This window comes from Sporothrix brasiliensis (assembly GCF_000820605.1).
Source record: "Sporothrix brasiliensis 5110 chromosome Unknown Cont19, whole genome shotgun sequence".
Lineage (NCBI taxonomy): Eukaryota > Fungi > Ascomycota > Sordariomycetes > Ophiostomatales > Ophiostomataceae > Sporothrix > Sporothrix brasiliensis.
The window spans coordinates 204,835-229,214 of NW_024467138.1; the positions used below are offsets into that span (position 1 = coordinate 204,835).

Genomic DNA, 24,380 nt, shown 5'->3' on the forward strand with positions numbered 1-24,380 from the left:
TTCTTGTTTTCTGTTTTGGTCTAAGCCGTGTGATTTTGGCGTCTTCTTGGATAAGCTGTCGAGAAACTGTGTACAGGCTGGTCGTAGACTGGAAAATTCTCCTGAGGCCTCTCAACTCCATAGCTGGAGGTTGATATGTGATATCACGAGTCCAGTCGAGACTTTTTATCCCGTCTGTGCTGTTCCACAAGTCTCTGTATAGGCGATTCACCTTGTTGTCAATGAGATGGAGTTTTGCATCGACTAGTTCAAGCCTGGCAGCTACCGAAAGATGATCCATTGTCGTAGATGTGGGCGGCACCAAGAGACATTTTGACGCGAAAATGTAGGTTCGTGACCAAAATAAAACAGGATCGGGGACAGAAAAACGGCGCTCCAATTCGTTTTTATCTTTTTCTAATGTCGTATTACTGAGTCTAGGTAGAACCAAACATGTGAGTGGCAATATTCCTTACACATATTGGAAAGGCAAATGCCTGTTGGTAATTAGTCGGGTCGCACTGCTTTACATTTTCACGATATGAGAGCGCCATTTAGCGCACCTTCGAATCATGCAGCTCATAAATCAGACCATGTATGGTTGCATTCGCGTCTCTCGACAATTTGGTCGCTGGCAGTGAGGAGAACGGCCTGAACCGCGGCGGCTACTTGACCTTCAATAAGACAAACGCAAAGTGCCGTTTGTGGTTGGACACAGATAAATCAGCAAAGAAGGGAGAGGAATCAGCCTTCCCAGAGGATCTCCTCAGAGAAACCGACGTTGGGTTTTGAGACGTCAAAATGAATGGCAGTCATTTCACAGCGAGAGCCACATGTAGCGACAGGAGGACCAGTAAACTGGATCGTCATACCTGTGGCAGTCGAAAGGATGACATAAGATCCTTTACCGAATTAGCAAGGCCTGTTTCTGTTGCAGTCGGATACTGCCTCGCAATCGACTGGATAACAGCACGCGAAAAGAGCACTCGCAGTTGCCTAATGGCCAACCAACTACTCACTGTTTTGCAGAAGCCAGCCGCTAGAAATCAGAAGGCAAGAGACGCACTACTGCATGCAACTTACTGTTGTGTGGATCCCTTTGTAGAAGGACGTTGGTTGCGCCTTCTCAGCAAGGCTGATCTAGCGTCACTCCTCGGGTCGCGCCTTCTAGAAAAAGCCGGCCAAGGCATATCGGAGGACAACAGTGGGGACGCAAGCTCCATCAATGGCCGGCCCACCTAAAAAGTGTGCGGAGTACAACATACTCAAACTTCATATGCTATTTTTGGACCTTGCCCAAAACGAATGTCACAGTATCAACAAACGCAAACAGATGCCAACACACGCGCTCGCGTCCGCAACACATGGAGAGCGACTGCCTCAAAATGGACAGGGTAGCAGACATGTTCGGCCAGGTAGACCTTGGCCAGCAAGATGCTCCCGATGGTGGTGCCCCAACACGCACATCGACCGCCGCCACCCTGCCCGACGACTCCCCCGCCGGCCTCGTTGCCCGGTGGGCGGTCCTGATTGCCGAGTACGAGGCCTTCCAGGACGCGCTGCGCATCGGGGTCCAGCAGCCGCACTGGCCCGGTGTCCGACAGTACATTTCCATGCTGCACGCTGAAGCGCGGCAGACAGAAAGGCTGGCGGCCGGCGCCTTCGAGGACGAGCCCGAAAAGCGACGGGGCGAGATGCGGCTGGCCGTGACGACCCTGGCGGCCAAGGAGGGCATGTGGCGGGTGATCAAGACGTGCCGGGGGGTGATGGCTTTGGACAGGCGGTTCCCAAAGCCGCTACCGTCGTTGACGGTGGTAGCGGCCGCTGCGGCGGGGCCGCCCCAGGAAGGGACGCCGGAGCGCACGAAGTGGGTTCTGGCTTCACAGCAGCGCAGGAGACGGATGTACGACGTATCAGCGGACTCCGGCAGTCGCACGGAGGGCATGTTTGTGAATGCGGTCGTGGACAATGGGCGGTCGTGGATGCGGGTGTTAACGACAACAAATGCGCAGCTTCTGGTTGAGATGGCCGAAAACGGGTGGGAGTGGGGGTTGGCCGAGGGCGAAGATGACGAGGAGCAGGGCGATGATGCTCTCGCGGACATCTCCGACATGTCGCTGGTCATCCTGGCACTGGGCCTCATCGAAGCTGCCCACGCCAATTGCGTCCGGGGGGCGTATCCTCGCATTTACATTCTCTTGACGCGGATGGACGAGACGGTGGAGGACGACGGGACGGCAAGCCAGGAAGAGGTCGAGAAGAAGAAGCAAGAGTGTGCAGAAATTGCCCGCTACTTGGGCAAAGTCCGTCGCGGTCTCACCGCACGGGCAGCACGTTTGCCTCCCGACATTGACGACTGCCGCTTGCAGATCGAGATCCACAGCGCCCGCGACCCCCGGACGACAGCCCAGCCTCCGCCTGACCTGCAGGTCGCCCTGCAACGTCTGCTTCCCGACTTGTCGAACCGTCTCACGCCCACGCTCAACATCGACACGTCGATTCTGATTACGCTCACGTCGGACATTACGAACTCGTCGGTCGAGGTCAAAGACTGGCACCCCTGGCAGCGTGTCGACGAAATCACGCGCGAGGCCAAGCGCCCGGGCGGCGTGCTGCGGAGTCTCATGGAAGATGCTCTGCGCGGTCGGCGTCTGGTGTGCACGCGGGAAGCGGCGCAGGCGTTCCGTGTCATGGTCTACGACATGGCACAACCCAGCGAGCAGGAGCGTGCTCGGGTGCTGTTGGGCGAGGGCGACAAAGCAGGTGCCGATCGGCAGACGCTGGTCAACCGGTACCGGGAGCTCTCGGCGTACCCCGACGCCATCCCAGATGACCTGATGCTTCCGGTTGTGGTGGAGACCAGGCCTTGGGGCCTGGACACGATCATGTCTGTGTCCGGCTTGCAGTCGCGTGACGCCACCCCGACGCTCGCGCAACCGCCGCGTCCATCGCCCGCTCTTCCTGCCGTGGCGTCGACCATCGCCAACGAGATGAACGACACGCATCCCACACTATCCGTCTTCTTCTACGGCTGGGCCATGTGCTACACGACAATCACGACCAACCTGGCGGCCCGGAATCGCATCACGCGCTTGCTGGAAAGGCACCGCACCTCGAGCGCGGAGAAGGATCCTCTGATCTGGGTCTGTCGCACGGCTCGGAGTCTTAATGCGACCAACCCGCGCGACGGACGAAAAGAAAACCTCAAGTGTGGGAAAAGAGGCCCAAGGTTGCGGAAATGCAACGGTGCCGCGCCGAGTCAACAAGCAAGCCGACAAGCTTGAAGGCACGGCTGGTCTTTCTTCGCCTCATCCTGCGACCGACGGCAACTTGCGAGAGTGACCGCACGCAAACCCTTGCTACTGCATCTTACTTCCAAAAGCCAGTGGGTTTAACCAAATTCATGCTTATGTCTAGGCCAGAACTTTCCTAGACTAATCCGTTGGCATACTCTTGATCTTATCGTCCAATTTCATCCCCGGCGTGTTTTGTTGTATGTCAAGCAAAAGAGATGGATGAACTCGGATGAATATGCGCAGCATCGATGGATAGACGTAAGTACGGCATCTCTTTATTCCGACAAGACAAAGGCACTCTTCCGCTCGGAACTCGATGAGGTTGTCGTCAATGGTGAGTTCCTTAATACTTTGCATTTGCGGGACAGGGACGCTAACAGCTCCTGTGGCGGATATTTTCCACTCCTATAAAATCTGGATCACTACTTTAATGAACATCCAAGGACGAAGACCCTTGGTAATTTCATTACGATACTGTCGAAATATAATATATGTGCATACATATTGTTCTCCATCAAAGAAATGTGAAAGAAACCTTTAAAGTGGAATTCCGAGCAGCAACATAAAAACAATCCAGGCTACCGACTGGAAACGATACTTCGTCACCGGCACGGATCTTCTCCACGTCAAAAATAGCAGAAGCATGGCTACTTTGAAGTAGTTTTGCCTCTTTTTCTGTGAGTTTTACTATTCTGTAGCGTAGTTTCTTGGGTTCCGTGCCGCCACAAGGCACACTTAAGCCGTCATACTCAACCTGAATTTCAAAAGGCTGAATAACGTGTAGTTGTGACATGGTGCCTCCTTCGACACTACTCGAGTAGTTTCATCACCGCCCTTGCAGGCTCGATGATTCGAGAGGTTTGTACCGCTGTCAAGATCACCGAGCCTCCCTCATGCACGCGATGTCGCTTTAGAGAGTTAACAGCCTGTTGAAGTGTGCTTATGAAGGCTTGTTTTGGCTTGTTCCAAGTGTTTGGGACCAAACGAAGGCGGCAAAGAATACGTGTCTGGCACATCGACAAGATCGCCGTGAACACATCTCCCTCCACGCTATTTAAGGAGTCGCCAACTTCGCTCAGAGGTTGTCCAACCCTGGATAGTGGCTCCAGGACGCCCTCCAAGCCAGTTTTAAGCTTCTGGAGAACTGGCCTACCACCATCCCATACCCGCTTGTTTATGGCAACCAAAGCACGGAGGGATGAACTTGTCTGATCCTCCTCGATGCAAACAGCCGCGATATGGTCGGGATTGTCCGAGATGCTGCAGAGAAAGGAGAGAGTGCTCGCCAATTTGCGTTCTTGCTCAAACGAGAGGATGTACCCATCCTTCCACTTGATTCTGAGCTCGTTGCCGACGTTATTCTTTGCCGGCTGCAGGGGAACCGTATGGAAAGCGTGCAAGAGTGCAATGTTCTCGGCACAGACCACCGCGGGTTCTAGGGAAGGAAGTGACATCTTCGTATTTCCTCTTCAAGTTGCTGAATCACACAGGACAAACGAATACGCATGTCGAATAAGTTACAGGCAAAGATTGGATGGCCGGCCGGGGGTGTATCTGGGCACACCCTTTCTTTTGTACCCGTCACTGCCTGTTGAGTGTTCACAAGGCTACCCCTCCCCCTCTTGTACAGTTATGTACGTGTTTGTCATACTGTCCAATGGGAGAAATATATTCTATGCACATGTGAGCTGAAAAACATACAGCGCTTCGCAATTGCGTGTGAGCCACAGTTCTTGGAAATGGACTCGTGGTCCAATAAGAGTGAAGATGGGTTGATGATGGCTCCAAACGTTTGGTAGATTTACTAAATACGATTTGCATGAGGCGAAACCTGTCATCAGTACCGAATTGCCTGCTATACATTCCGTGAAATTTAAAGCCTTCGATAATAAAAGTCGACCTTTAAAGTGAGATATTGCTCTATCCACGAGTGAAATGTATTTTACATAAGCGAATAGATGAACTTATGAATTTTATAATAAAAAACTGACGCATTCTCAAAAAATGGCAAAAGGGTCCAAGATTCGGTCTGAAATGCCTTTGGACCAACCCCTCCTCAAACTCCGTCGTCAGTCAGAAAGTGTGCTAGTGCTCGTACGTAGTGTCATACCAGACATCACAGCTATCAAGCTTAGCCATGTAGTCGTTGAGAAGGGTGAGGCCGCGCTCGACGGTGGAAAGTTGGCTGGATTTTGAGTTTGAGTCTTGTTGGGAACCGTCTGTGGCGAGGATCATGGAGCTGTTCGTGTGTGTGGTATGTCGGCCGCTATTTTTTAATATCTCAGTGTCTTGGCTGTTGGATGTGAGGACTACGTCTGGGAAGGTCGGCCGGTCACCGACGGACCTGTCGATAAACGTCCGACGAGAGTCAGTGGGCATAGTGAACTTGTTCGCCTTCAGAGAAAAAGAAGGTATCGGCAAGGGAAGGTGGAAGAAGTAATGTCCAACCAGGCTGTCAGTATGGCCAGCCCAAGGTGTTTTGATGTTGGAACAGAATTTCTCTGCAAACCCTATATTACAAACATGCTACTAAGATAAATCAGTGCTATACACCCTTTGCGGTATATCGTTTTTAAGAAGCAAATACTAATCAACGCATGCCGTTATATGACTTATTGACCTAGACCTGGCTGAAGCTTAGTGTTTTGACAGTAAATCACCACGTAACTGCTACTTTAGTAATGAATAGTGCCACACTAACAAGATTTCACTTTTCCGATATGTGTAAGGAATATCGCCACTCACGTGTTCAGTACATATCCTAGCACTAGGATAACAAGAAGAGATAAAAGGAATTGGAGTGCCCTATGCAGTGCTTTGCTCTGTTTCTAGACACTCACCTACACACACGTTTTACCTTTCGCATGTTGCCGTTCACAACCTACAAATAATGGATCACCTTCCGGTAGCCGCTAGACTTGAGCTGGCTCGCAGGAAACTCCGTCTCATTGACAACAAGGTGTACCCTCTTTACAAAAATCTTTTGAGAAATCCCTATTCCACGGGGCTTTTCGGCAAGCAATACGATATCGCGGAACGGCCTCGTATTATGGACTTGGCAGGCCTAAACAAATTATCCGAATCGGCGGAAGATCTTGCCTATCTTTGTCAACAGCTCATCCAAGAAGACGCCAAAATTACCCGACTCAGGCCAAAACAGAAACGGAGAAGAGGGAGTAAGGGAAGGGGAAAATCAACAGATGTTAAAGAGATTGTACAGCCCTCATTTCCCAATTTCAACCATCTACCGGCTGAGATTCGCCTCATGATATGGGAGGCGGCAGTGGGACCACCGCCTTGCACTCATTTCTTCACGACATTCAAAAAGGTCCCGAGGAGCCCCTCCGGCCTCCCTCCAGTGGCCTATCTCATGGACGATGGGGGCCTTTGGACCGCATGCCGCGAGTCGCGCAGAGTGATACGACTGGCATATCGCAAACAGCGCGTACGAATTGCAAAGACTGGCTGCTGTGCTGCCACCAACGCCCTCGAGCTCCACTACAAGCGACTTTCCCGATTCAATAGTAGCAGCTACGCGTTCAGCGTCGGGCTGCGTCGACTGGTTTTTATTTTTTGGCATATGTTTACTATTTCGCGCCCGTCCTTGCCAAGGATGTTACGTATTGTATTGGGGGACTTCTGTGAACATTCGGAATCATTCTTTGCGGAAGATGGAAGTTTACTTCCGGCCTGTTGGCCGGTGCGGAACGAGTTACGTTGGGATCTCATGTTTAATTGGCCTTCATCACCCTCGAGATAAGATACAAGATAATAATACGAAAATGTTAAAACCATTCAAATTAATTAACTTTCGTTACACGCGCTTAACTCTACGAAAATTATTTAATTAAAAGAGAAGGGTGAAAGGTAAAGAGGGCGAGGGAAAGGAGAAAGAGAAAAGGGGGGAAAGGAAAGAGGAAAGAGCAAATAGTAAAAAGGAAAGAGCAAATAGTAAAAAGGAAAGAGCAAAGAGTAATAAAGGAAAGAGCAAAGAGGAAAGAGCAAAGAGGAAAGAGAAAGGGGGAGGGGGAGGAAAATGGAAAGAGTAAAGATGAAAAAGGAAAGAGTAAAAGAGAAGGGAAGAGTAAAGAGTAAAAAGGAAAGGGTAAAGAGGAAAGAGCAAGGGGAAAGAGCAAAGAGGAAGAAGGAAAGAGCAAAGAGGAAAGAGTAAAAAGGAAAGAGCAAGGGGAAAGAGCAAAGAGGAAAACGGAAAGAGAAAAGAAGAAGGGAATAAGCAAAGAGGAAAGAGCAAAAAGGAAAGGGGAAGGAGTAAGAGGAAAGAGAAAAGACAAGACGAGAAATCACAATTCTTCACTTTTATCCCTTTGTTTTCACTTTTCATCCCGACTAGGCAAAGCCACCGACCAGCAGAACACCTCCTACAATCACACTACCAAAATAGTAACATGGACACGTTGATCGACGCTGCCATGTCTGTAAGGGATACGTCGCTAGGAACTTCGACGGAACCCGTCGATGGAGGGGCCCCTTCGGGGGCAAGCAGTGACCAGAGGACGGCGCCCCCGGCAGTTCCAGCCGATACTACGACCGCTGTCGAGTCCGCGTCCGAGGGTGCCGACCGGTCCGAGAAAATAAAGAAAGCCAAGAAGGCGTTGCTTCTGGCCGAAGTACGTACACTTCATGAGAAACCACCCAGTCAACTGTATACTAACCAAAGTCTTACGAACAGTTGGCCGTGTCGAAGAGGGAGGCGCATGTGGCGGTACAGTACACGTAACATATATGGTCATATTTGCGTTCTTCTACTAATACAAAGTGGTAGACTATACGGGGACAAGTGGCAGTAAGTTACAGATATCTTTACTCAAGCCTCTAGAACGATATTTGCTAACAGTCTTTAGGTTCTCGAGGCTCAGTTGGCTGTGAGTACTAGCTATATATACACACATAGGCACAGCCTTGTCTATCCAACATCGAAAGCTAATTCGATTATATTCTAGGCCAAGAGATCTATTCTAGATGTAACGTACTTTATTCACCTGCGTTATATTATAACTTCTCACTAACAGACTGAAAGAAACAGGAATCTCTTCTAGCGGTACGTTACTCATTTCTAACATGTATTATTTACTTTTACTAACTTAAGTTTAGAAGCTCCGCGAGGTGAAAGGCGCGGCTAATGTCGTGCTTATGGATTATGAGAAATGAACCCTCCAGAAATACAGATATAAATTTATACAATGAGCGAATAATGTATAATTATCCGGAGAGAGGAAAAGAGTCTTAATAGCGAGTGGCAAAAGACCGATTCACAGATGTCAGTTAATTTTATTTATTTCAAAACGTCAACACTGTAGTACTATGCATCCAACCACGCTGCCCCTACCCCTTGTGTCTGCCGGACAAGAACCCCCGGACAACGTTCAGAGTCAGCCGTGCCACATTGTTGTCATATGCGTCCCAGGCCAGCGAGCAGTACCAGTTGATGCTGCCAACACTAAAGACGGCGCCGCCGCCGGTGGTCTTGTAGTAGACAACGTCGCTGCGGATGCGGTCGGTCTGGGTGCCGAGGGTGTTGAGGGCCGGGTAGCTCAAGTCCTCAATGGCGATGCCAAACTCGTCGCTGTGGCCGGTGCTGGAGGCCAAGACGACGGCGGCGGCCGGACTGCCGTTTGCCGTGTCGAAACGGTCAATCTCGTCGCCGGACGCACCGCCGCCGAAGCCAGCCACGCCAAAGAGGCCCGCGCCCGTTGGTCCGTCCGGCCCGTCGGCCGCCTCGTCGGTGACGCCGTCAAAGATCCACTGGAACTGGGGCTCTCTGGACGCCTCGGTGCGCCGAAACGGCACACCCAGCCCCGTGCCCTGGGCACAGAACCCAACGCCGAACAGCGTGTTGCAGCTCAGACCCCGCGACCGCCACAGGCCGCCGCGCTGGCCGGCCATGCAGGTGACGTGCTCGCCGCCGTGCAGCGAATAGGGGCGGACGCCGACGTCGCCGCGGCGGATCTCGAGGCGGTGGGGCGCGTGGTGGTTGTTGACGGCGCCGACCCAGTAGAAGCCGTTGCCGCCCATGTACATGAGACAGCCGCCGGCCCGGGCGTAGGCGTTGTAGGCGCCAAACGACTGGAGGGTGGGGTACTCGGGGTGGCAGCCCGTCATCACGGCCGCGAAGCCGTGCAGGGCCGACGCGCCGCGCGCGTGCAGGTCGTGGTCGGTCAGGATCTCGTAGGGGATGCCCTGCTGCTCGAGGAGGCCGACCATGAACAGGTCGGCGGAGAACTCGCGGGGTCGCGAAAAGGCCCACATGACGTAGCCCGGGCGCATGTTGAGGATGGGCCGCTTGGCCGTCGAGAAGCAGACCCCGGAACTGTCGTTGTGGCGGTCGTAGGTCGACAGGCCCATGTCGGTGCGGCGGCGCATCTTGTAAAACTCGCCGCTCTTGACCGTCTTGTCAATATCGAAGCCGGGGCCGAGGTCGGCGGTGTTGACGCGCGTTTTGTCGTACAGGCGCTCGTTGGCGTAGGCCAGGTAGGTCATGGTGGAGAAGACGAGGCAGACCTTGTCCTTGTTGGTCTCGGGCGCGGACCACTGGTTGGGGCGGACGAAGAAGACGATGGAGTCGGAGTCTTTGCCTCTGCTGGACTCCGTCGCCACCTCCACGGCATACGCGCCCGACCGCGCCGTCTCGGGAATGGTGACGGTGAAGTCGGTGGCCCAGTCGGCATCGTCCATATCGTCGTCGTGGAAGTGGATGGCGCCGTAGCCGTACTTGGCCTTGGTCCAGTCGTTCTCGGAGCCGTCCCAGTTGTAGCCCGGGAGGGCACGTGTGGGGGCGTTGATCAATGTGCCGTGGCGGCCGTGGCCCGAGGTGTCGACCATGGAGTTGCTCTGCATGTCAAGGGAAAAGTCGTACTGGGCAAGGGAGCGGGGCGTGGCGCTCTCGAGAGCTTTGATGGAGAGACTGTCGATCCGGCCGTTGAAGAAGTCGGCAGCCCGCTTTCCGTCTCCCTGCGCAGCCGCTACAAGAAGAGGTCCCGTCGTGAATGGACGGGCGTCGGCTGACAGGGCAGACGTGGACGACGTCGCCGCTGGAACGGCCTCGGCACGGAATGCAGTCGGAGCCAGGTCCAGCTTTACATGGCTGCCCTGGATGACGAGCTTGACCTTTGCCCACACGTTGAGCGCGGGCTGCAGACCAGTGGCCACGGTCTCAATATTGTCTCCATTTCCGACACGGAAGTCCAGGGATCCTTTTGTGCCCAGAGTTATGCTGAAGCCTGTCTTTGTCTGCTCGTCGAGTGCTGACACCAATGTCTGGTCGTGGGGACACGCCAACAGCCACGGCTGCACGTAAAAGGACACTTGCACACCGCCGGCGGACCCCGGCGGACACCAGCTCGTCACGCGGCCATACGATCCTGGATGTGCGGACTGGAACCGGCCGGGCTGCTTGCCGCGGGGGATGGCAGTGACTTCTTCTTCAACCTTCTTCGGAGAATGCTCCAGGTCGATGCCCTGGATTAACCGGACGGTGCGGTATGTGTACTCGGGTTCTGTGCAGGAGACCTAGCAGTGTTAGAGGGGGCAGATTCTATAAACGACTGTTCCTGGTGCGCACAGCTCTGAGGTACCTTGATGGAAATTGTGTCACCCGGTGCAGCAATCCATGGCTCGGCGTAACCAATAATCTCTACTGGGTAGTCCTTGTCTGGCTGGAGGGCCATGATCGTCGATGTTGATGTTGCCGTTGTGTGATGACGAGAAAGGACTCTTGCTCCGAGTAGGAGAGGTCAAAGGCAAAGGAAAGGCACGATGAAGGCAGGTATGATGCAAGGACCCGGAATGCACAGATACCGGGCTCGTAGAGGGTTCTAGTCTCCGGTTATCGCACACTGGAGAGCTTGCAGGTCGGTAGACCCTTGCAGCACGTCGTATCGTCGAGCGTTGGAGAGCACCGACTGGTTCGAGTCACTAGGCCAGGAATGGAGAATCCGCTGCCACAAGCTCGAACAAAACGCAGTTCTTTGCCAAAGGAGGAAGTCCTGGGCCTATCTACAGTATCTCTTGTGCATCTTGTGCTCGAATCCACGGAATACGTCGGTGTATGAGGCGCACCTCCGCAGACGACATCGTCGCATCGTTGCGTCGTCGCGTGTTTGATCGCATCGACAGCTTCAAAGCTTGTGTGGGTCAAGAGCAGGCGACCGCTGGAGCGTCCCACTGCTGCGGAACAGAACTTCCTAATTCAGACACAACATGTTGCCTGGCCAGCGATTGGTCAGCTGTCAACGTCCCGACACGGTCGGCTGTCTTGCCACATTGGATGGGCTTGGTTCGTACTTACGGAATAGTGTCTTATAGCGTGCGAGTTCGTCGTCTGGCTGAGGCTAGCGTGGTTCCGACAATGTCGAATAGCGGATGTCGAACAGCGGCTGTCGAGTGTCGACCGTCTAGCGTCGAGGTTTACAGTAGAGTGCCGATTGTCGATTGGGGACTGAGATTGCATGTGCCTTTCCTGGTTCGCTTTGCGTATCGTCAGGTCAACTTCTGGAATCGATCCAGGCCATCTGCCACCGGCCAGTTTCAATGTGTTCAAATAAGAACTATTGATAAGTCGTCCGAGACCAAAGTTGTCCGCCGAAAAAGAAGAAAAACAAATAAACAAGTCAGTCAAATCGACTGCCATCCTGGAGGACTCCTCCACAAGCCATGACTCGGCCTGAGCATCCACCAAACAACTCCTGTTTTGGTTAGTTCGTCCCCTCCTTTTCCCCAAAGAATGTGCAACACCGACGCTTTCCTTTCCTACGTCTTGTCTTATTCCACATAACCCGCACACTCCAGAAACGGCAATAAGGGACACGCAAGTTTTGTCTGGACAACGTCCCTCAGAAGCAACGATGCCGGACAGCAAGAATAAAGCACAATCAAAGAATCCAGCTAGCTGGTGTCAACCGAACTGTCTTGCCGATCTCAGACAAGCAGACCGGGTCACGCAGCACGAGCCAGAATGGGACTAGTTGCAAGGTCAATTGGGGCAGTTCGAGTTGTGGTCGTTTGCCAGTGCAATCGACAGAACAGTGGAGAAACGACCAAATTGTATGTCGTACATGCTGAACACAAAACGACTCTTCCTTTGTTTCGTGACGGTAGCCCCGAGACAGACAACTCGGTCCAAATAGGCGAAGAAGCTCGGAGGAAGGAGGAAAGGGAGAAGGAGCCCAGGAAACTATCACAACATGGATCCAGTGCTGTCTTGTCTCTGCCATTGCCACGCTGCCTTTACCAGATCTACCATACGGCGCCTCCTGCTTCCTCCACACCTCGCCACCCATCTAGCCATCCTAGCTTTCACATTCACATTCACCTTCCCCTCCGCTATCTAGTGGGCTCGATCAACCCAAACTACAACCACAAGCACCAACGCTAGTTGCAAAGCGGGTCATGATAAGCGTCTGTCCCAGGATTGAGGGTGTCTGGCGTCCCCATTTTCATTGCCCCCATAGATTCCCCCGGTGTTGTAAAAGTTGAGCCTCTCACGTGGCGCCAAAGTGGAGGACATAACGAGAACGAACAACAACGAAAGAGGAGAAAGAGAGGAGACAGAGGAGAAAGAGAGGGGTCTGAGGGGAAGGGGAGATTCACCAATCTTTTATTTTTTTTCTCTTTACTGTGGACTATCTTTTTGAGATTGTTCTTGGCCGACCTTGTGATAACGGCTTGCAGGGTCTTTCATTTTGTTCTCATCCTACATCTTGATGCGAGTTACGGACGTGCACGAAACACTATAAGGACCACCCCCAGGACCCAAAGATGGCTTCACAGCCCCTTCTCCCGCGCGCACGCGGCGGACCTGGAGCAAATGCCAGCAACAGTGACCCACGCAACAGCAACCACAACAATAACAACAACGACAACGACAACGGAAACACAACCACGACAGCCACGGACGCGGCACGCCGTCGTTCACGCAACGGCTGCCTGACGTGCAAGCGGCGCAAGGTGCGGTGCAACGAGCAGCGGCCGCGGTGCTACCACTGCCAGCGGCTGCGGTTTGATTGCGTGTGGAAGGAGACGCCCGGCGCCGCAATGTCTATATCTCAGGCGCACTCTGCTATGCCGTCGTCATTGGCGGTCCAACCACAGACACAGCCGCGGACCCTGCCACAGGCGCAAGCACAGTCCCAGGTGCAAGCGCAGTCGCATGGCGAGACGTCGCCCTCGCGGAGCGACACCGCAGACGGCGCGCAGCCGCCGCCGGGACCCGCCAGCGGCCCATCTGGTCCCGGTACCGGAACCGGAACCGGTACCGGTACTGGAGCTGGAACAGGCCCCGGGACGGGCAGCGACCAATCTCCGTCGTCGGGCCTCTTCGACTTTGCGCAGTCCATTGTCGACGGCACGCTGGACCTCTCGTCGTTTCAAGACATTTACTTCCCGCCCGTCAACCTCAACGACTTTTCCATGCCCATGGCCGGCGTGGAACCGCATCCGCACGACCAGCACCAACAGACACAAGAATGGCTGCTGGCGCCTGCCCCCACACAGTCGCCCGAGCAGACCACCACACACGCCGTCGCCAACAACGCCGCCGCCGCCGCCGCTGCGACAGGCCCGCTGGAGATGCTGCCGCCGCAGCTGCCCGACGTCGACCTGACCCTCAACCTGCCGCCGATTCTGGACCCCATCGAGAACGGCCCCAAGTGCGCGTCCGTCAAGGCGCTGTTCCACCGCATGGCCACGGCGTCGCCCATGTTCCGCGCGGCGCTGAGCGCGTTTGCGACGATCCAGGCGACGACGACGGCGGCGCGCGTGCAGTACAAGCAGTACTACGACCAGGCGGCGGCGGCGCTGGCGGAGCGGCTCGACGAGGGCTGGCATGGGGGCGATCGGACCGGCACCAACACCAGCAGCAGCACCGGGAAGCACGGCGACATGCGGCACATCTTGGCCACCATCTTCTTCTTGACATACATCAATGTGAGTAGAGCCAGTGCAGACGGGCTTTGACCTCGCATCCAATTTGACGACTGCATTTGCTGACGAAACAACCACCCAACCCACCAGATGCTGACGGGCCAGCTGGACATGGCGTGCGACAATCTGGAAAAGGCGCACCAGACGCTGCAGCGGGCCGGCGGCGTGTGTGCTCTCGGCGCGGTGGAGCAGCGCATTGTGTCGTGGCTCCGGCTGCTCGACGCCCGGACGGCCTCGGCGGGTGGGCCAGGGCTGCTGGTCAACGACACGTCGGGCATCATCTACCCGCTGACGCCGAGCACGGCCTCGGAGAGTGCAGAGAACATGGACCGCGGTGGGGGACCGTCGACAACCGAGACGGGGAGCATGAGCACCAACGGCATGAGCGGCAACAGCAACAACAACAACAGCAGCAGCAGCAGCGGCAGCAGCAGCAACACGGAGACGGCGACGGCGCACGAAGTCATTTACGAGATGCTCTGCCAGCCGGGCATCGTCTTCTACCAGGAGGTGCAGACCATCTCGGTGCGCATCACGCGCATTGCCCACGCGCACCGCAGCCGCGGCAGCGTCGAGGACGAGACGGAGGTCATGGCCATTGCGGCGACGATCCTCAAAGACCTGGCCTCGCTGTACGCCCGCCGGCCGGCCATTATGGACGCCGCCGTCCGCGCCAGCGAGACCAGCGGCGGCAACAGCAGCGAGAGCCTCACGAGCCTGCTGTCGCCGTCGCTGTCGTCCGACATTGTCCGCGCCTACCAGACGTACATGGCCAGCTTTTACGCCTGCTACATCCACCTGCACCGCGTGGCCCACCGCCACTTGGCCCGCTCGCAGTCCGTGCTGACGGCCATGGACAAGATCAAGACCATGGTGCACGCCATGGTCGCTGACGACGGCGAGCGGGGCGGTGGCAAGGACGGCGGCAGCGAGGACGGCGGCGGTGGCGGTGGTGGCCAGATTATGGTCAACATGCTGTGGCCCCTGTTTCTGTGGGGCAGCGAAGAAGACGACGCCGACGAGTGCCGCTGGATCCTGAAGACGATCCGCAGCCTGCACCACCTCGTGACCAACGCCAACATGACGGCCAATGTCCTGCAGGAAATCCAGACGCGGCAGCAAGAGGCCGGCTGGCGCGTGGACATCCGGTCGGTGTGTCTCGAGCTGTTCAATACGACATTTGCAATAGTATAGCTGGCGGGTGGCAGTATATATATATATATATATGTATATATATGTATATATATATATACTTTTATATTGATTGAGAATGGACTATGGAGTTTCCCAATTCGACCCATTATTCGTCAACTCGTCACTTTGTCAACCGCTTCATATCATCAAATTGCATCATCCACATCCACATGTGTTGAGCAGGTCGATACTCTGCTTGGACCCCCTACACTCGTCTCCTTGACCATGCTTAACAGTTGATGCCCAGCCAGGCCGTGTCGACGCGCAGGTAAATCAGCTGGTTGTTGAGGCCCTCGTAAAACAGACCCACGGTGCCGTCGCCCAGCGGCGTGATGGTCGAGTAGGACGTGGCGCCCGGCGAGAAGACGGTGCCCGTCGACCACGTGTTGCCGTCGTCGCACGAGAAGCGCGCCGTGCCGTTGGCCCGCGACGTCTTGCTGTTGGCGTTGGTGAAGAGCAGGATCTTGGCCTGCGCCGAGTTCTCGGCCGCGCTGGGGTACAGCCGCGAAATCTGGCCGTTGCACGCCGGGTCCGGCAGCTGCGTCTCGGTGCGCGGCGTCGTGTACGTGAGCCCGCCGTCGTTGGACAGGGCCACCTTGCGGTAGCCGCTGCCGTCGCTGGGCCGCGAGTTGAGCATCACCGTGCCGTTGGACAGCTCCACCACCTTGTTCTCGTCCATGCCGACGCCCGTCGGCGTGCCCATCTGCCACGTGGCGCCGTGGTCGTCGCTGTAGACGCTGTACGCCTGGTAGGCGACGCTGCCGCTGGGCTGCACGACGCGGCCGAGGTACTGCTGGATCAGGCGGCCCGCGTGGGCGCCGTACTGCAGCTGGATGCCCTGACCCGACGCCGCAAACTCGCCCAGCACGGCGCCAACGTCCGAGACCGACCCGACGGGCGACCCGTTGGGCTTGACGGCTGACGTCAGCAGCGGCGGCACGCCAACCTGCGACGACGCCACGGGGGGCAGGTTGGGCTGGTTGGTCGGGTCCGTCGACCAGCTGAGGCCGCCGTCCGTCGACACCGACACCTCGGCGCTCGTAATGTTGCGGCTGGTGTCGTCGTGGCCCAGCACGCTGCTGGCAAAGCTCGCGTCCTTGGAGAAGACGTGGAAGTTGAACAGCGTGCTCGTGGCACTGTCATACACATAGCTCGGGTCGCTGAACCCGTACGCCAGCGCACCCGTCCCCGCGTTGGCCGCCTGGCCCTCTGCAATGTACGTCAGGGACCCCCACGTGGCGCCGTAGTCCGTGCTGCGGCGCTGCAGGATCGAGTTGGGCGCCGGCGCGTCGGCGCCTGTGGGCCGGCCGTCAAAAGCCGCCAGCACGACACCGTTGCCCAGGCTCTGCAGGGACACGATGCGGTAGTAGTTGAAGGGGCCCGAACTAGCCGTGGCCAGCGTGGTGTTGGTGATGAGGTCCGAGGAGCGGTGCGCCGGCGCAGCAGCCGTCAACACAGCCAGGCCAAAGCTGGCGAGCAAGGAGGACCGCATGGTGGCAAAACTGGGGAAGAAAATAAAATAAAATAATTTATAGAAAGAAAGGAAACGATGGACTCTGGCGAGACAGTTCAAAAAGTCTGGTGAGAGAATGGACTGCCTCGTGGATGTGGAGATTTCCCCGGATTTGGCCCAAGAGACGTCTATGGACATACTATGTATTTATACTCCGAAATGAACTTGGGGGACTGCTGTCAACTGTCAACAATCATGACGGCATTTGCGTGCGCAACCTGCATCCCCTGTTTCCCATGTTTTGTCGATATCTGGATAAGCGGCTATGTCAGACCGTATCAGGAGAAGCAAATCACCGAGGCGCTGGATAACATGCTCAAAACGTTCTCCCATCCTTCCACTCGAGGTCCACCCGTAGTCCACTCGCTGTCCACTCGCAATCGCGGCCATGCGAATAGCTTCACTTTGTCTACTTGGCACACGTCGTATCTACCAGTTTGATTGCAGACGTCGTAAAGCGTGGAGAGTGGATCGCTTCCCCGCATTTTAGTGTATCTACTGCGTATCTGATCGTGACTGACGGCGCCGGTTGTACGAAGACGCGGTGCTGCTGATAATGATCACTTGATTGCTGTCTGCGGAGCAGTGCTCGGCGTTGCTGTCCACTGTTGTTTATCGTTGGCCGCGTTGGTGGCGCACGCAGAGCCGACCGTCGGGTGCCGACCGCATCGGCTAGCGCTGGCGACGCAGTCGGTTGCACCAATACGCGGCCGGCCGCCCTGCATTTAGCGGCTGCACGTCGCGTCCAATTGTCTCCAGCGGCGGTCGTCATGCGGCATCCAACTCCAATCGCAGTCGATGCTGTTGGCCAGTTCCTTCATCGGAGCTCATCCGAGAATGGCAACGCGACCAAAGCGATGCGAGTAGAAAAAAAAAAAGGAAAAGGAAATCTGCTACCGATGTCTCCAGACTAGACAAAATCAGGAGAAACTGATAGGCCATAAAAGCTACGTCGGCCAGTTGAGCTATTACCGCGCCAGACCAAGTAAATAATCAAGGCACGCCTAACCCGAATCTCACGCCGAAGGTCCGAAGCCAGCCCTTGCAGATAGACGTCTCACTTGACATCTTCGATCTTCACGCCCACCACATCCCACCACATCCCACCCTCCATCTCTCACAGCATCTCTCACAGCATCATGGTCAATCTCCCGCCCGGCGTCGCCAAGTCCCTTGAGGACACCAAGGTCGACTATGTCCGCGTCGGCGACAGTGGCCTCCGTGTCTCCGTGCCCATCGTCGGCTGCATGAGCATCGGCAACCCGGAGTGGGCCGACTGGGTGGTCGGCGCCGAAAAGGCCCTGCCGCTGCTCAAGGCGGCCTACGACCGCGGCGTCAACACGTGGGACACGGCCAACATCTACTCCAACGGCGACTCGGAGCGCGTCATCGCGCAGGCCATCCGCGAGTACCAGATCCCGCGGCACAAGCTCGTGCTGATGAGCAAGGCCTTCAGCTGCGTCGGCGAGCAGCAGTTCCACGCGTACCCGATCCTCAACGAGCTGCGCCGCACCAAGGACTACGTCAACCAGTTCGGCCTGTCGCGCACGGCGCTGTTCACGGCCGTCAACAACACGCTGGCGCGCCTCGAGACGGACTACCTCGACTTCTTCTGGATCCACCGCTTCGACCCGGACACGCCCATCGAGGAGACGATGCGCGCGCTGCACGACCTCGTGACGGCCGGCAAGATCCGCTACATTGGCGCCTCGTCCATGTGGGCGCACGAGTTTGCCCTCATGCAGTTCTGCGCCGAGAAGCACGGCTGGACCAAGTTTGTCGCCATGCAGAACCGCTACAACATGCTCTACCGCGAGGAGGAGCGCGAGATGCTGCGCTTCTGCCGCCGCACCAACGTCGCCGTCATCCCCTGGGGCCCGCTCTGCGAGGGCCTGCTGGCCCGCCCCCTGTCCGACCGCGGCTCCACCGCCCGCTCCGCCGGCGACGCCGCCACGCCGCTGCGCCCCGAGGCCGAGCAGATCATCAAGCGCGTCGAGGAGGTGGCCGCCAAGAAGGGCTGGACCATGTCGCAGGTCACGCTGGCCTGGACCCTCAAGCGCGTCACGGCCCCCATCATCGGCTTCAGCAGCGTCGCCCGCCTCGACGAGGCCCTGTCCGCGCGCGGCAAGGAGCTGACCGCCGAGGAGGAGGCCTACCTGGAGGAGCCCTACAAGCCCGTGGAGATTGAGGGTCACTTTTAGGCGGGGGGACGAGATAAAATGAACTAGTTTTCAAGTACATATATAATAAACTAATGACGTTCAATGGTGCGTGTGTATATGGAGTATAACGCAATCGGAGTGACCTCGTGAGAAATTGTTCTTTTGTGACTTTAACCGTACGAAGCTGGCGCGCCTGATTCGGTGATGTAATCACTTGTCTTACACTCGTTGGGGCTCCAGATCAAAAGCTGACAATACGTCGCCGTTTATTTATTTACTTAGTTTTTGTTAAGAAAAGAGTTTGTCATTTTATAATCTTATTTTTTAGGTGCATTTTTCATACGATGGTTTACTTATTGATATATTATATAGATTTTCCAATTCGTTTGTTAAATTAGTAAGTAGCTAAACCTTTTCATTTTTATACATGGCTCTCCGCTTATTTCCACGATTATTTCGTATTCACTTCCAGTATTTTAGCTTCCATAACAACCCCGTACGGACGATGAATCGTGGTGTACTTGGAGATTGTTCATTTGGCCAAATTCACATCAGCTGGCCGACAAATATACTCTGCCCATAATCAAAAATTTGTCGTTTGAACACCGTGAAGAATATTATGGACAAGATAGACGACTTTGCGAGGAGCCTACGGAAATGCGCAGGCGGGTCCAATTCAATTTTCTGGACGGACCGATAAGAATGATGAGTGTGGATGGGGTCGGCCAGGGGAACACGCTGCAGTGGACACGCAGCTCGCCAAAAGGTTGTTTTTCAACTGCTCGTAGCTGCTCAAGCTGCTTTGGTGTTACTCGGCTGGCCTGCTCCTGTTCGGTACGTCTAGACTCGGCCAAACGGCGTGCATCTCGGTCTTTCAATATGCCCGTCATTGGAGCGCGCTTGTCTGAAGCATAAGTGACGTACAGACTGTTGGCATGTGTCAAGGCAGTCAAGCGCAGTACCTAGACAGCTGCCGTGTCATCTCCCCGCACCCCGCGAATGGGCGTACGTACAGGGGTTGTTAGCGGGCCTGTGCATCTCCACTCGATGCTTCATTCGGCCATATACCAAGCCACGCCTTACATCGTGCTGAAAGTGCTGCCGAGAACGTGCTGCCGAAAAGACAACCAGCCGTGGTCGCTTGATCTTGTTCTCCCGAAGACGATCCTAGTGCAACAGCCTGTCCGGACAGAGCTCGTTTGGGTCACGACCGTTTCCTCGGCGCCGGAGGTGCCAAGTCCCATGTTCCACAAATGGAAGAAAACACAAAACAAAAGTACAATACAAACGGCAGGGGTTTGTTGCAGTGTCGCATCGTGATCGGCGGTCATATAAGCCACGGCATGGCCTTTTCTCGCGGCTCCCTTTTGTCCCCAGCACATAGTGCAGAGCTTCTTGTCCCCAGCCAACATCCCTTATCCACCTCCCAACATGGTCTCCTCGTACGTGTCCGTGCTGCTGGGCGGCCTCGCTGCTGCCGGACAGGCCAGGGCGGGCAGTGTCGACTCCTTTGTTGCCCACGAGCAGACGGTTGCCCTGCAGGGTGTACTGAACAACATTGGCGCCGACGGCTCACTGGTGCCCGGCGCGGCGGCGGGACTGGTGGTGGCGAGCCCGTCCAAGACGAACCCCAACTATTTTTATACGTGGACGCGTGACTCGGCGCTGACGCTGCGGATGCTGGTGGACGAGCTCATCTTTGGCAACACCAAGGTGCAGGGCGTGATTGAGGATTACGTCAAGGCGCAGGCGGTCCTGCAGACGGTGTCGAACCCGTCGGGCACGCTGCTGCCGTATGGCCTGGGCCTCGGCGAGCCCAAGTTCAACGTCGATGGTACGTCAAGGTGGCCGGCGTGTTTCCTTTTCTTCTTGTCTGTCGGCAAGCTGACCTTCTAGGTACCCGTTTCAACGGTGCTTGGGGGCGTCCCCAGCGCGACGGCCCGGCGCTGCGTGCCATTACGCTCATCGACTACTGCAACTGGCTGCTCGACCGCGGCGAGCACAAACAGGTGTCGGAGGTGATCTGGCCGGTCATTGCCAACGACATTTCCTATGTTGGGCAGTACTGGTGAGTTTGGTATAACGCAACCGCAACTTTGTCTCGAACGCCGTACAGACCTCCCTCTAACATTCTTTAGGAACACGAGTGGCTACGATCTCTGGGAGGAGGTCTACGGCTCCAGTTTTTTCACCACACAAAACCACTACAAGAGTCTCGTCGCCGCCCGTCAGCTGGCCGACAAAATCGGGGCCACGTGCACTGGCTGTATCGAGGCCCCCAACGTGCTGTGCTTCCTGCAGACGTTCTGGAACGGCGACTTCCTGACGGCCAACATCAACGTCGACAGCGGCCGCTCGGGCATCGACGCCAACACGATGCTGGGCGCCATTTCCGTGTTTGACGTTGCGGCCGACTGCTCGCACCCGAGCCTGCAGCCGTGCCACAGCCGCTCGCTGGCCAGCTTCAAGGTGTTTGTCGATACCTTCCGCAACGGCAGCCTGTACGCCGTCAACGAGGGCGTTCCGTCGAGCGCAGGTGTGGCCCTGGGCCGCTACCCAGAAGACGTCTACTTCAACGGCAATCCCTGGTACCTCATCACACAGGGCGCCGCCGAGTTTTTGTACGACGCCGTCGCTCAGTGGACGCGCCAGGGTGCCATTGCCGTCGACGCGACGTCCGAGGCCTTTTTCAGGGACCTGTACCCGGCGGCCAGGGCCGGCGAGACCTACCGCAGGAACGCCAAGGACACCACCAAAGGCAAGGGTGCCCCGCCGCGCGCTGCCTTCCAGGCCATTGTCCACGCCGCCACCGCCTACGCCGACTCGTTCGTTGCCGTCGCCGAAAAGTATACGCCCCGCGACGGATCGCTGTCCGAGCAGTTTGACAAGAGCACGGGCCAGCCGCTGTCGGCCATTGACTTGACCTGGAGCTATGCCGCCTTTGTCACCATGGCCCGCCGCCGTGCCGGCCACTACCCCAAGTACTCGTGGACCCAGTCGGCGCCTGCGGCAGTGCCGTCGGTCTGTTTAGCCTCATCGACCAACGGCGTCTACGCCCCGGCCACGGCCGCCGGCGCCCCCAATGTCACTGCCAGCTGTACGAGCGGCGTCCTCTTTGTCGTCAACGCCAGCACCTACTACGGCGAGAACGTGTACCTCGTCGGCAACACCACCGACCTCGGCGCCTGGGACCTCGCCAACGCGCAGCCCCTGTCGGCCAACAACTACACGTCCGAGCGCCCCGAGTGGTTCGCCGAGGTGCAGATGACGGCCGGCGAGTACGTCAGCTACGTCTTTGTGCGCGAAGAGGACTGCGGCCAGGCCAGCATCTACGAAACGGTCAACCGCACGCTGCTGGTGCCGGCCTGCGACGAGAACGCAACGCCCAATTCGCCGCCCTTGCTGACCACGGACAATGCGTGGACCGGGCCCACTGGCAGCTCGGGTGGTTGTTAATGGCTGGTTGCCCTCTCCCACAGTCGTCCTCATAGACCCGTAGTGATTTGACCCCAACTAAATCTGTCCGGGCTTCCTTGTCTACGGCCTCTTTGCGCATTAGACGGCGACATTCGATGCGGCCTGGATCCCGACGCCCAAGACTACTCTGTTGATGAAAGCGTTGGCGAGGATGACGGAGGAGGTCGGAGGTAAAGCCACTCTTCTAATAATTCTCACTCACAGGCCGGATCGATGCCGTTGCCGCCAATCGGCATGACAATCTAATAAAATAAAATAAATAATCCCAGTTTTCGCAGAGAGCCACATTTCCATGCTCGTCGACCACGTCTACACAATAGCCGGCCTCAAGGGTTTGCCTTTCTGCGTGTATTGCTTCTTTTTTTTTAAGAAAAAAAGAAAAAAAAAGAAAGGAAATACAAACCTTGCCGTGTGTGGCATAATTACCGCACACCGTAATAATACCAACCGTGTGCCGCCCATCAGCAGGCTACTATATTGAGTGCCGCACTCATGCGCCGCAGTACGAAATGGGTCCGTTTAGCTTGTCTCGGCGGCTGCCGCAAAAACAATATCAAAATCACATAGGCACGAATCGTACGATGCAATCGTCTCACCACGCCCACAACTGTCACCAGTTGCACCGGCCCTACCATCCCCAACGACCCACCTATTCCTGGCCCTGCACCGCCTCCACCTACCATGGGTTCTACACCTCTCACACTACTCCCCTTGAGGTCGCGCGAGGAGGCGCACCAACAGCGCTGGGGTCCAACCATCCGAGGCATGGTCGGTTCGGGCCTCGCGTGCTGCGGCTTCGTGCTGTTCCGCTGTGTCTACGGCGACGACGACGCGTGGGCGCGCTTCCTCGACACGATGAAGCAGCGCGTGCGTGCGCACGTTCAGCGCGATGCCGTCGCCGGCCAGACGTTTGCTCGGTATGTGGAGCCGGCCCTGGCGTGGACCGTCATCGAGGACGAGACGACGCTGGCCAATGCAACCAAGGAGCAGGTGCGCAAGCGGTTTGTCGCGTGGCGCGACGAGCAGTTGCGGGACACGGCCTGGCACGTGTCGGTCGCGCAGGCCGGCTTTTACAAGGATCTGCCACGGTTCAACTACTGTCTTTGCGTCGACCAGGCGTGCCTGGACAGTTTGGGAGCGTATCGGACGGTGGAGGACCAGCTGGGCGTCTACGAAGCCGGGCCGCCGGCGACGGTGGCCCTCGTTGCGGCGCCGTGGGCGAGGCCATTTGCGCCGCTGGCCGATTTGCAGAAGCAGGACAAGTGGCTGGGCTGGGGGACCTTGTCGTCTCGCGGCCAGCCATCCGATGACGACGAGGACGACGAGGACGACGAGGAAGAAGTGGCAGAGGACGAGCTTCCACCCATCGAGTCGTCCACATCCGTGAGTTTCTTTCACCTCTCCCGTCAAGCTGTCTCTCCACTAATATGGCAACCGTCTACGTGCTTTAGTAAGACGTCGGCTGGATGTATATTGAAGTCAAATCACTCGTGGGCACGTACGACATGCTGCATGGCGGCGACAAGTGGGAGCATTACTATCTTCGGCCACCGCTGGTGTATCCCAGGCACCAGTTTCGGCGGCCAGCATTGGACAACCTGTAGTCATAGATGTTATACATCGGGCATGAGTTTGAACGTGTTGTGGCCACTCGATAATGTATACACCACCACGGGCGGCGCACTTCTGCTGTCCCTCCTGTCCGTTGCACAAGTGTTGGGCCAATTTGCCTTTGGCTACTTGTCCGATAAGATCCTTTTACGTCGTAGGCGCAGTAGCTGCAAGTGCCTATGCAAGGCTTGGAACGTGCGGCTGCCGTCG

The 24,380-nt window shown here is 56.3% G+C and overlaps 8 protein-coding genes across 8 annotated transcripts; 6 read left to right on the plus strand and 2 right to left on the minus strand.

The window, feature by feature from the left end:
• Window positions 1-1,343: 1,343 nt before the first annotated feature.
• Window positions 1,344-3,263, plus strand: SPBR_00376 (uncharacterized protein; the record flags this gene model as incomplete). The annotated part of the gene is made up of 1 exon (XM_040758695.1): window positions 1,344-3,263. One exon carries the CDS (start codon window positions 1,344-1,346, stop codon window positions 3,261-3,263), a length of 1,920 nt encoding a protein of 639 aa, XP_040617841.1.
• Window positions 3,264-7,681: 4,418 nt separating this feature from the next.
• Window positions 7,682-8,444, plus strand: SPBR_00969 (uncharacterized protein; the record flags this gene model as incomplete). Its single annotated transcript, XM_040759288.1, has 2 exons — window positions 7,682-7,903; window positions 8,391-8,444. 2 exons carry the CDS (start codon window positions 7,682-7,684, stop codon window positions 8,442-8,444), a joined length of 276 nt encoding a protein of 91 aa, XP_040617842.1.
• Window positions 8,445-8,618: 174 nt separating this feature from the next.
• Window positions 8,619-10,960, minus strand: SPBR_00263 (uncharacterized protein; the record flags this gene model as incomplete). Its single annotated transcript, XM_040758582.1, has 2 exons — window positions 8,619-10,789; window positions 10,888-10,960. 2 exons carry the CDS (start codon window positions 10,958-10,960, stop codon window positions 8,619-8,621), a joined length of 2,244 nt encoding a protein of 747 aa, XP_040617843.1.
• Window positions 10,961-13,049: 2,089 nt separating this feature from the next.
• Window positions 13,050-15,407, plus strand: SPBR_00256 (uncharacterized protein; the record flags this gene model as incomplete). Its single annotated transcript, XM_040758575.1, has 2 exons — window positions 13,050-14,216; window positions 14,304-15,407. 2 exons carry the CDS (start codon window positions 13,050-13,052, stop codon window positions 15,405-15,407), a joined length of 2,271 nt encoding a protein of 756 aa, XP_040617844.1.
• A 229-nt stretch (window positions 15,408-15,636) lies between these two features.
• Window positions 15,637-16,899, minus strand: SPBR_00685 (sialidase-1; the record flags this gene model as incomplete). The annotated part of the gene is made up of 1 exon (XM_040759004.1): window positions 15,637-16,899. One exon carries the CDS (start codon window positions 16,897-16,899, stop codon window positions 15,637-15,639), a length of 1,263 nt encoding a protein of 420 aa, XP_040617845.1.
• A 1,160-nt stretch (window positions 16,900-18,059) lies between these two features.
• On the plus strand, window positions 18,060-19,121 carry SPBR_00804 (aldo-keto reductase; the record flags this gene model as incomplete). The annotated part of the gene is made up of 1 exon (XM_040759123.1): window positions 18,060-19,121. The coding sequence occupies one exon, from the start codon at window positions 18,060-18,062 to the stop codon at window positions 19,119-19,121; it is 1,062 nt and encodes a 353-aa protein (XP_040617846.1).
• A 1,392-nt stretch (window positions 19,122-20,513) lies between these two features.
• On the plus strand, window positions 20,514-22,538 carry SPBR_00343 (glucoamylase; the record flags this gene model as incomplete). Its single annotated transcript, XM_040758662.1, has 3 exons — window positions 20,514-20,916; window positions 20,979-21,150; window positions 21,221-22,538. The coding sequence occupies 3 exons, from the start codon at window positions 20,514-20,516 to the stop codon at window positions 22,536-22,538; spliced, it is 1,893 nt and encodes a 630-aa protein (XP_040617847.1).
• A 702-nt stretch (window positions 22,539-23,240) lies between these two features.
• SPBR_00899 (uncharacterized protein) lies at window positions 23,241-24,163 on the plus strand (the record flags this gene model as incomplete). The annotated part of the gene is made up of 2 exons (XM_040759218.1): window positions 23,241-23,942; window positions 24,134-24,163. The coding sequence occupies 2 exons, from the start codon at window positions 23,241-23,243 to the stop codon at window positions 24,161-24,163; spliced, it is 732 nt and encodes a 243-aa protein (XP_040617848.1).
• Between the last annotated feature and the right edge of the window lie 217 nt (window positions 24,164-24,380).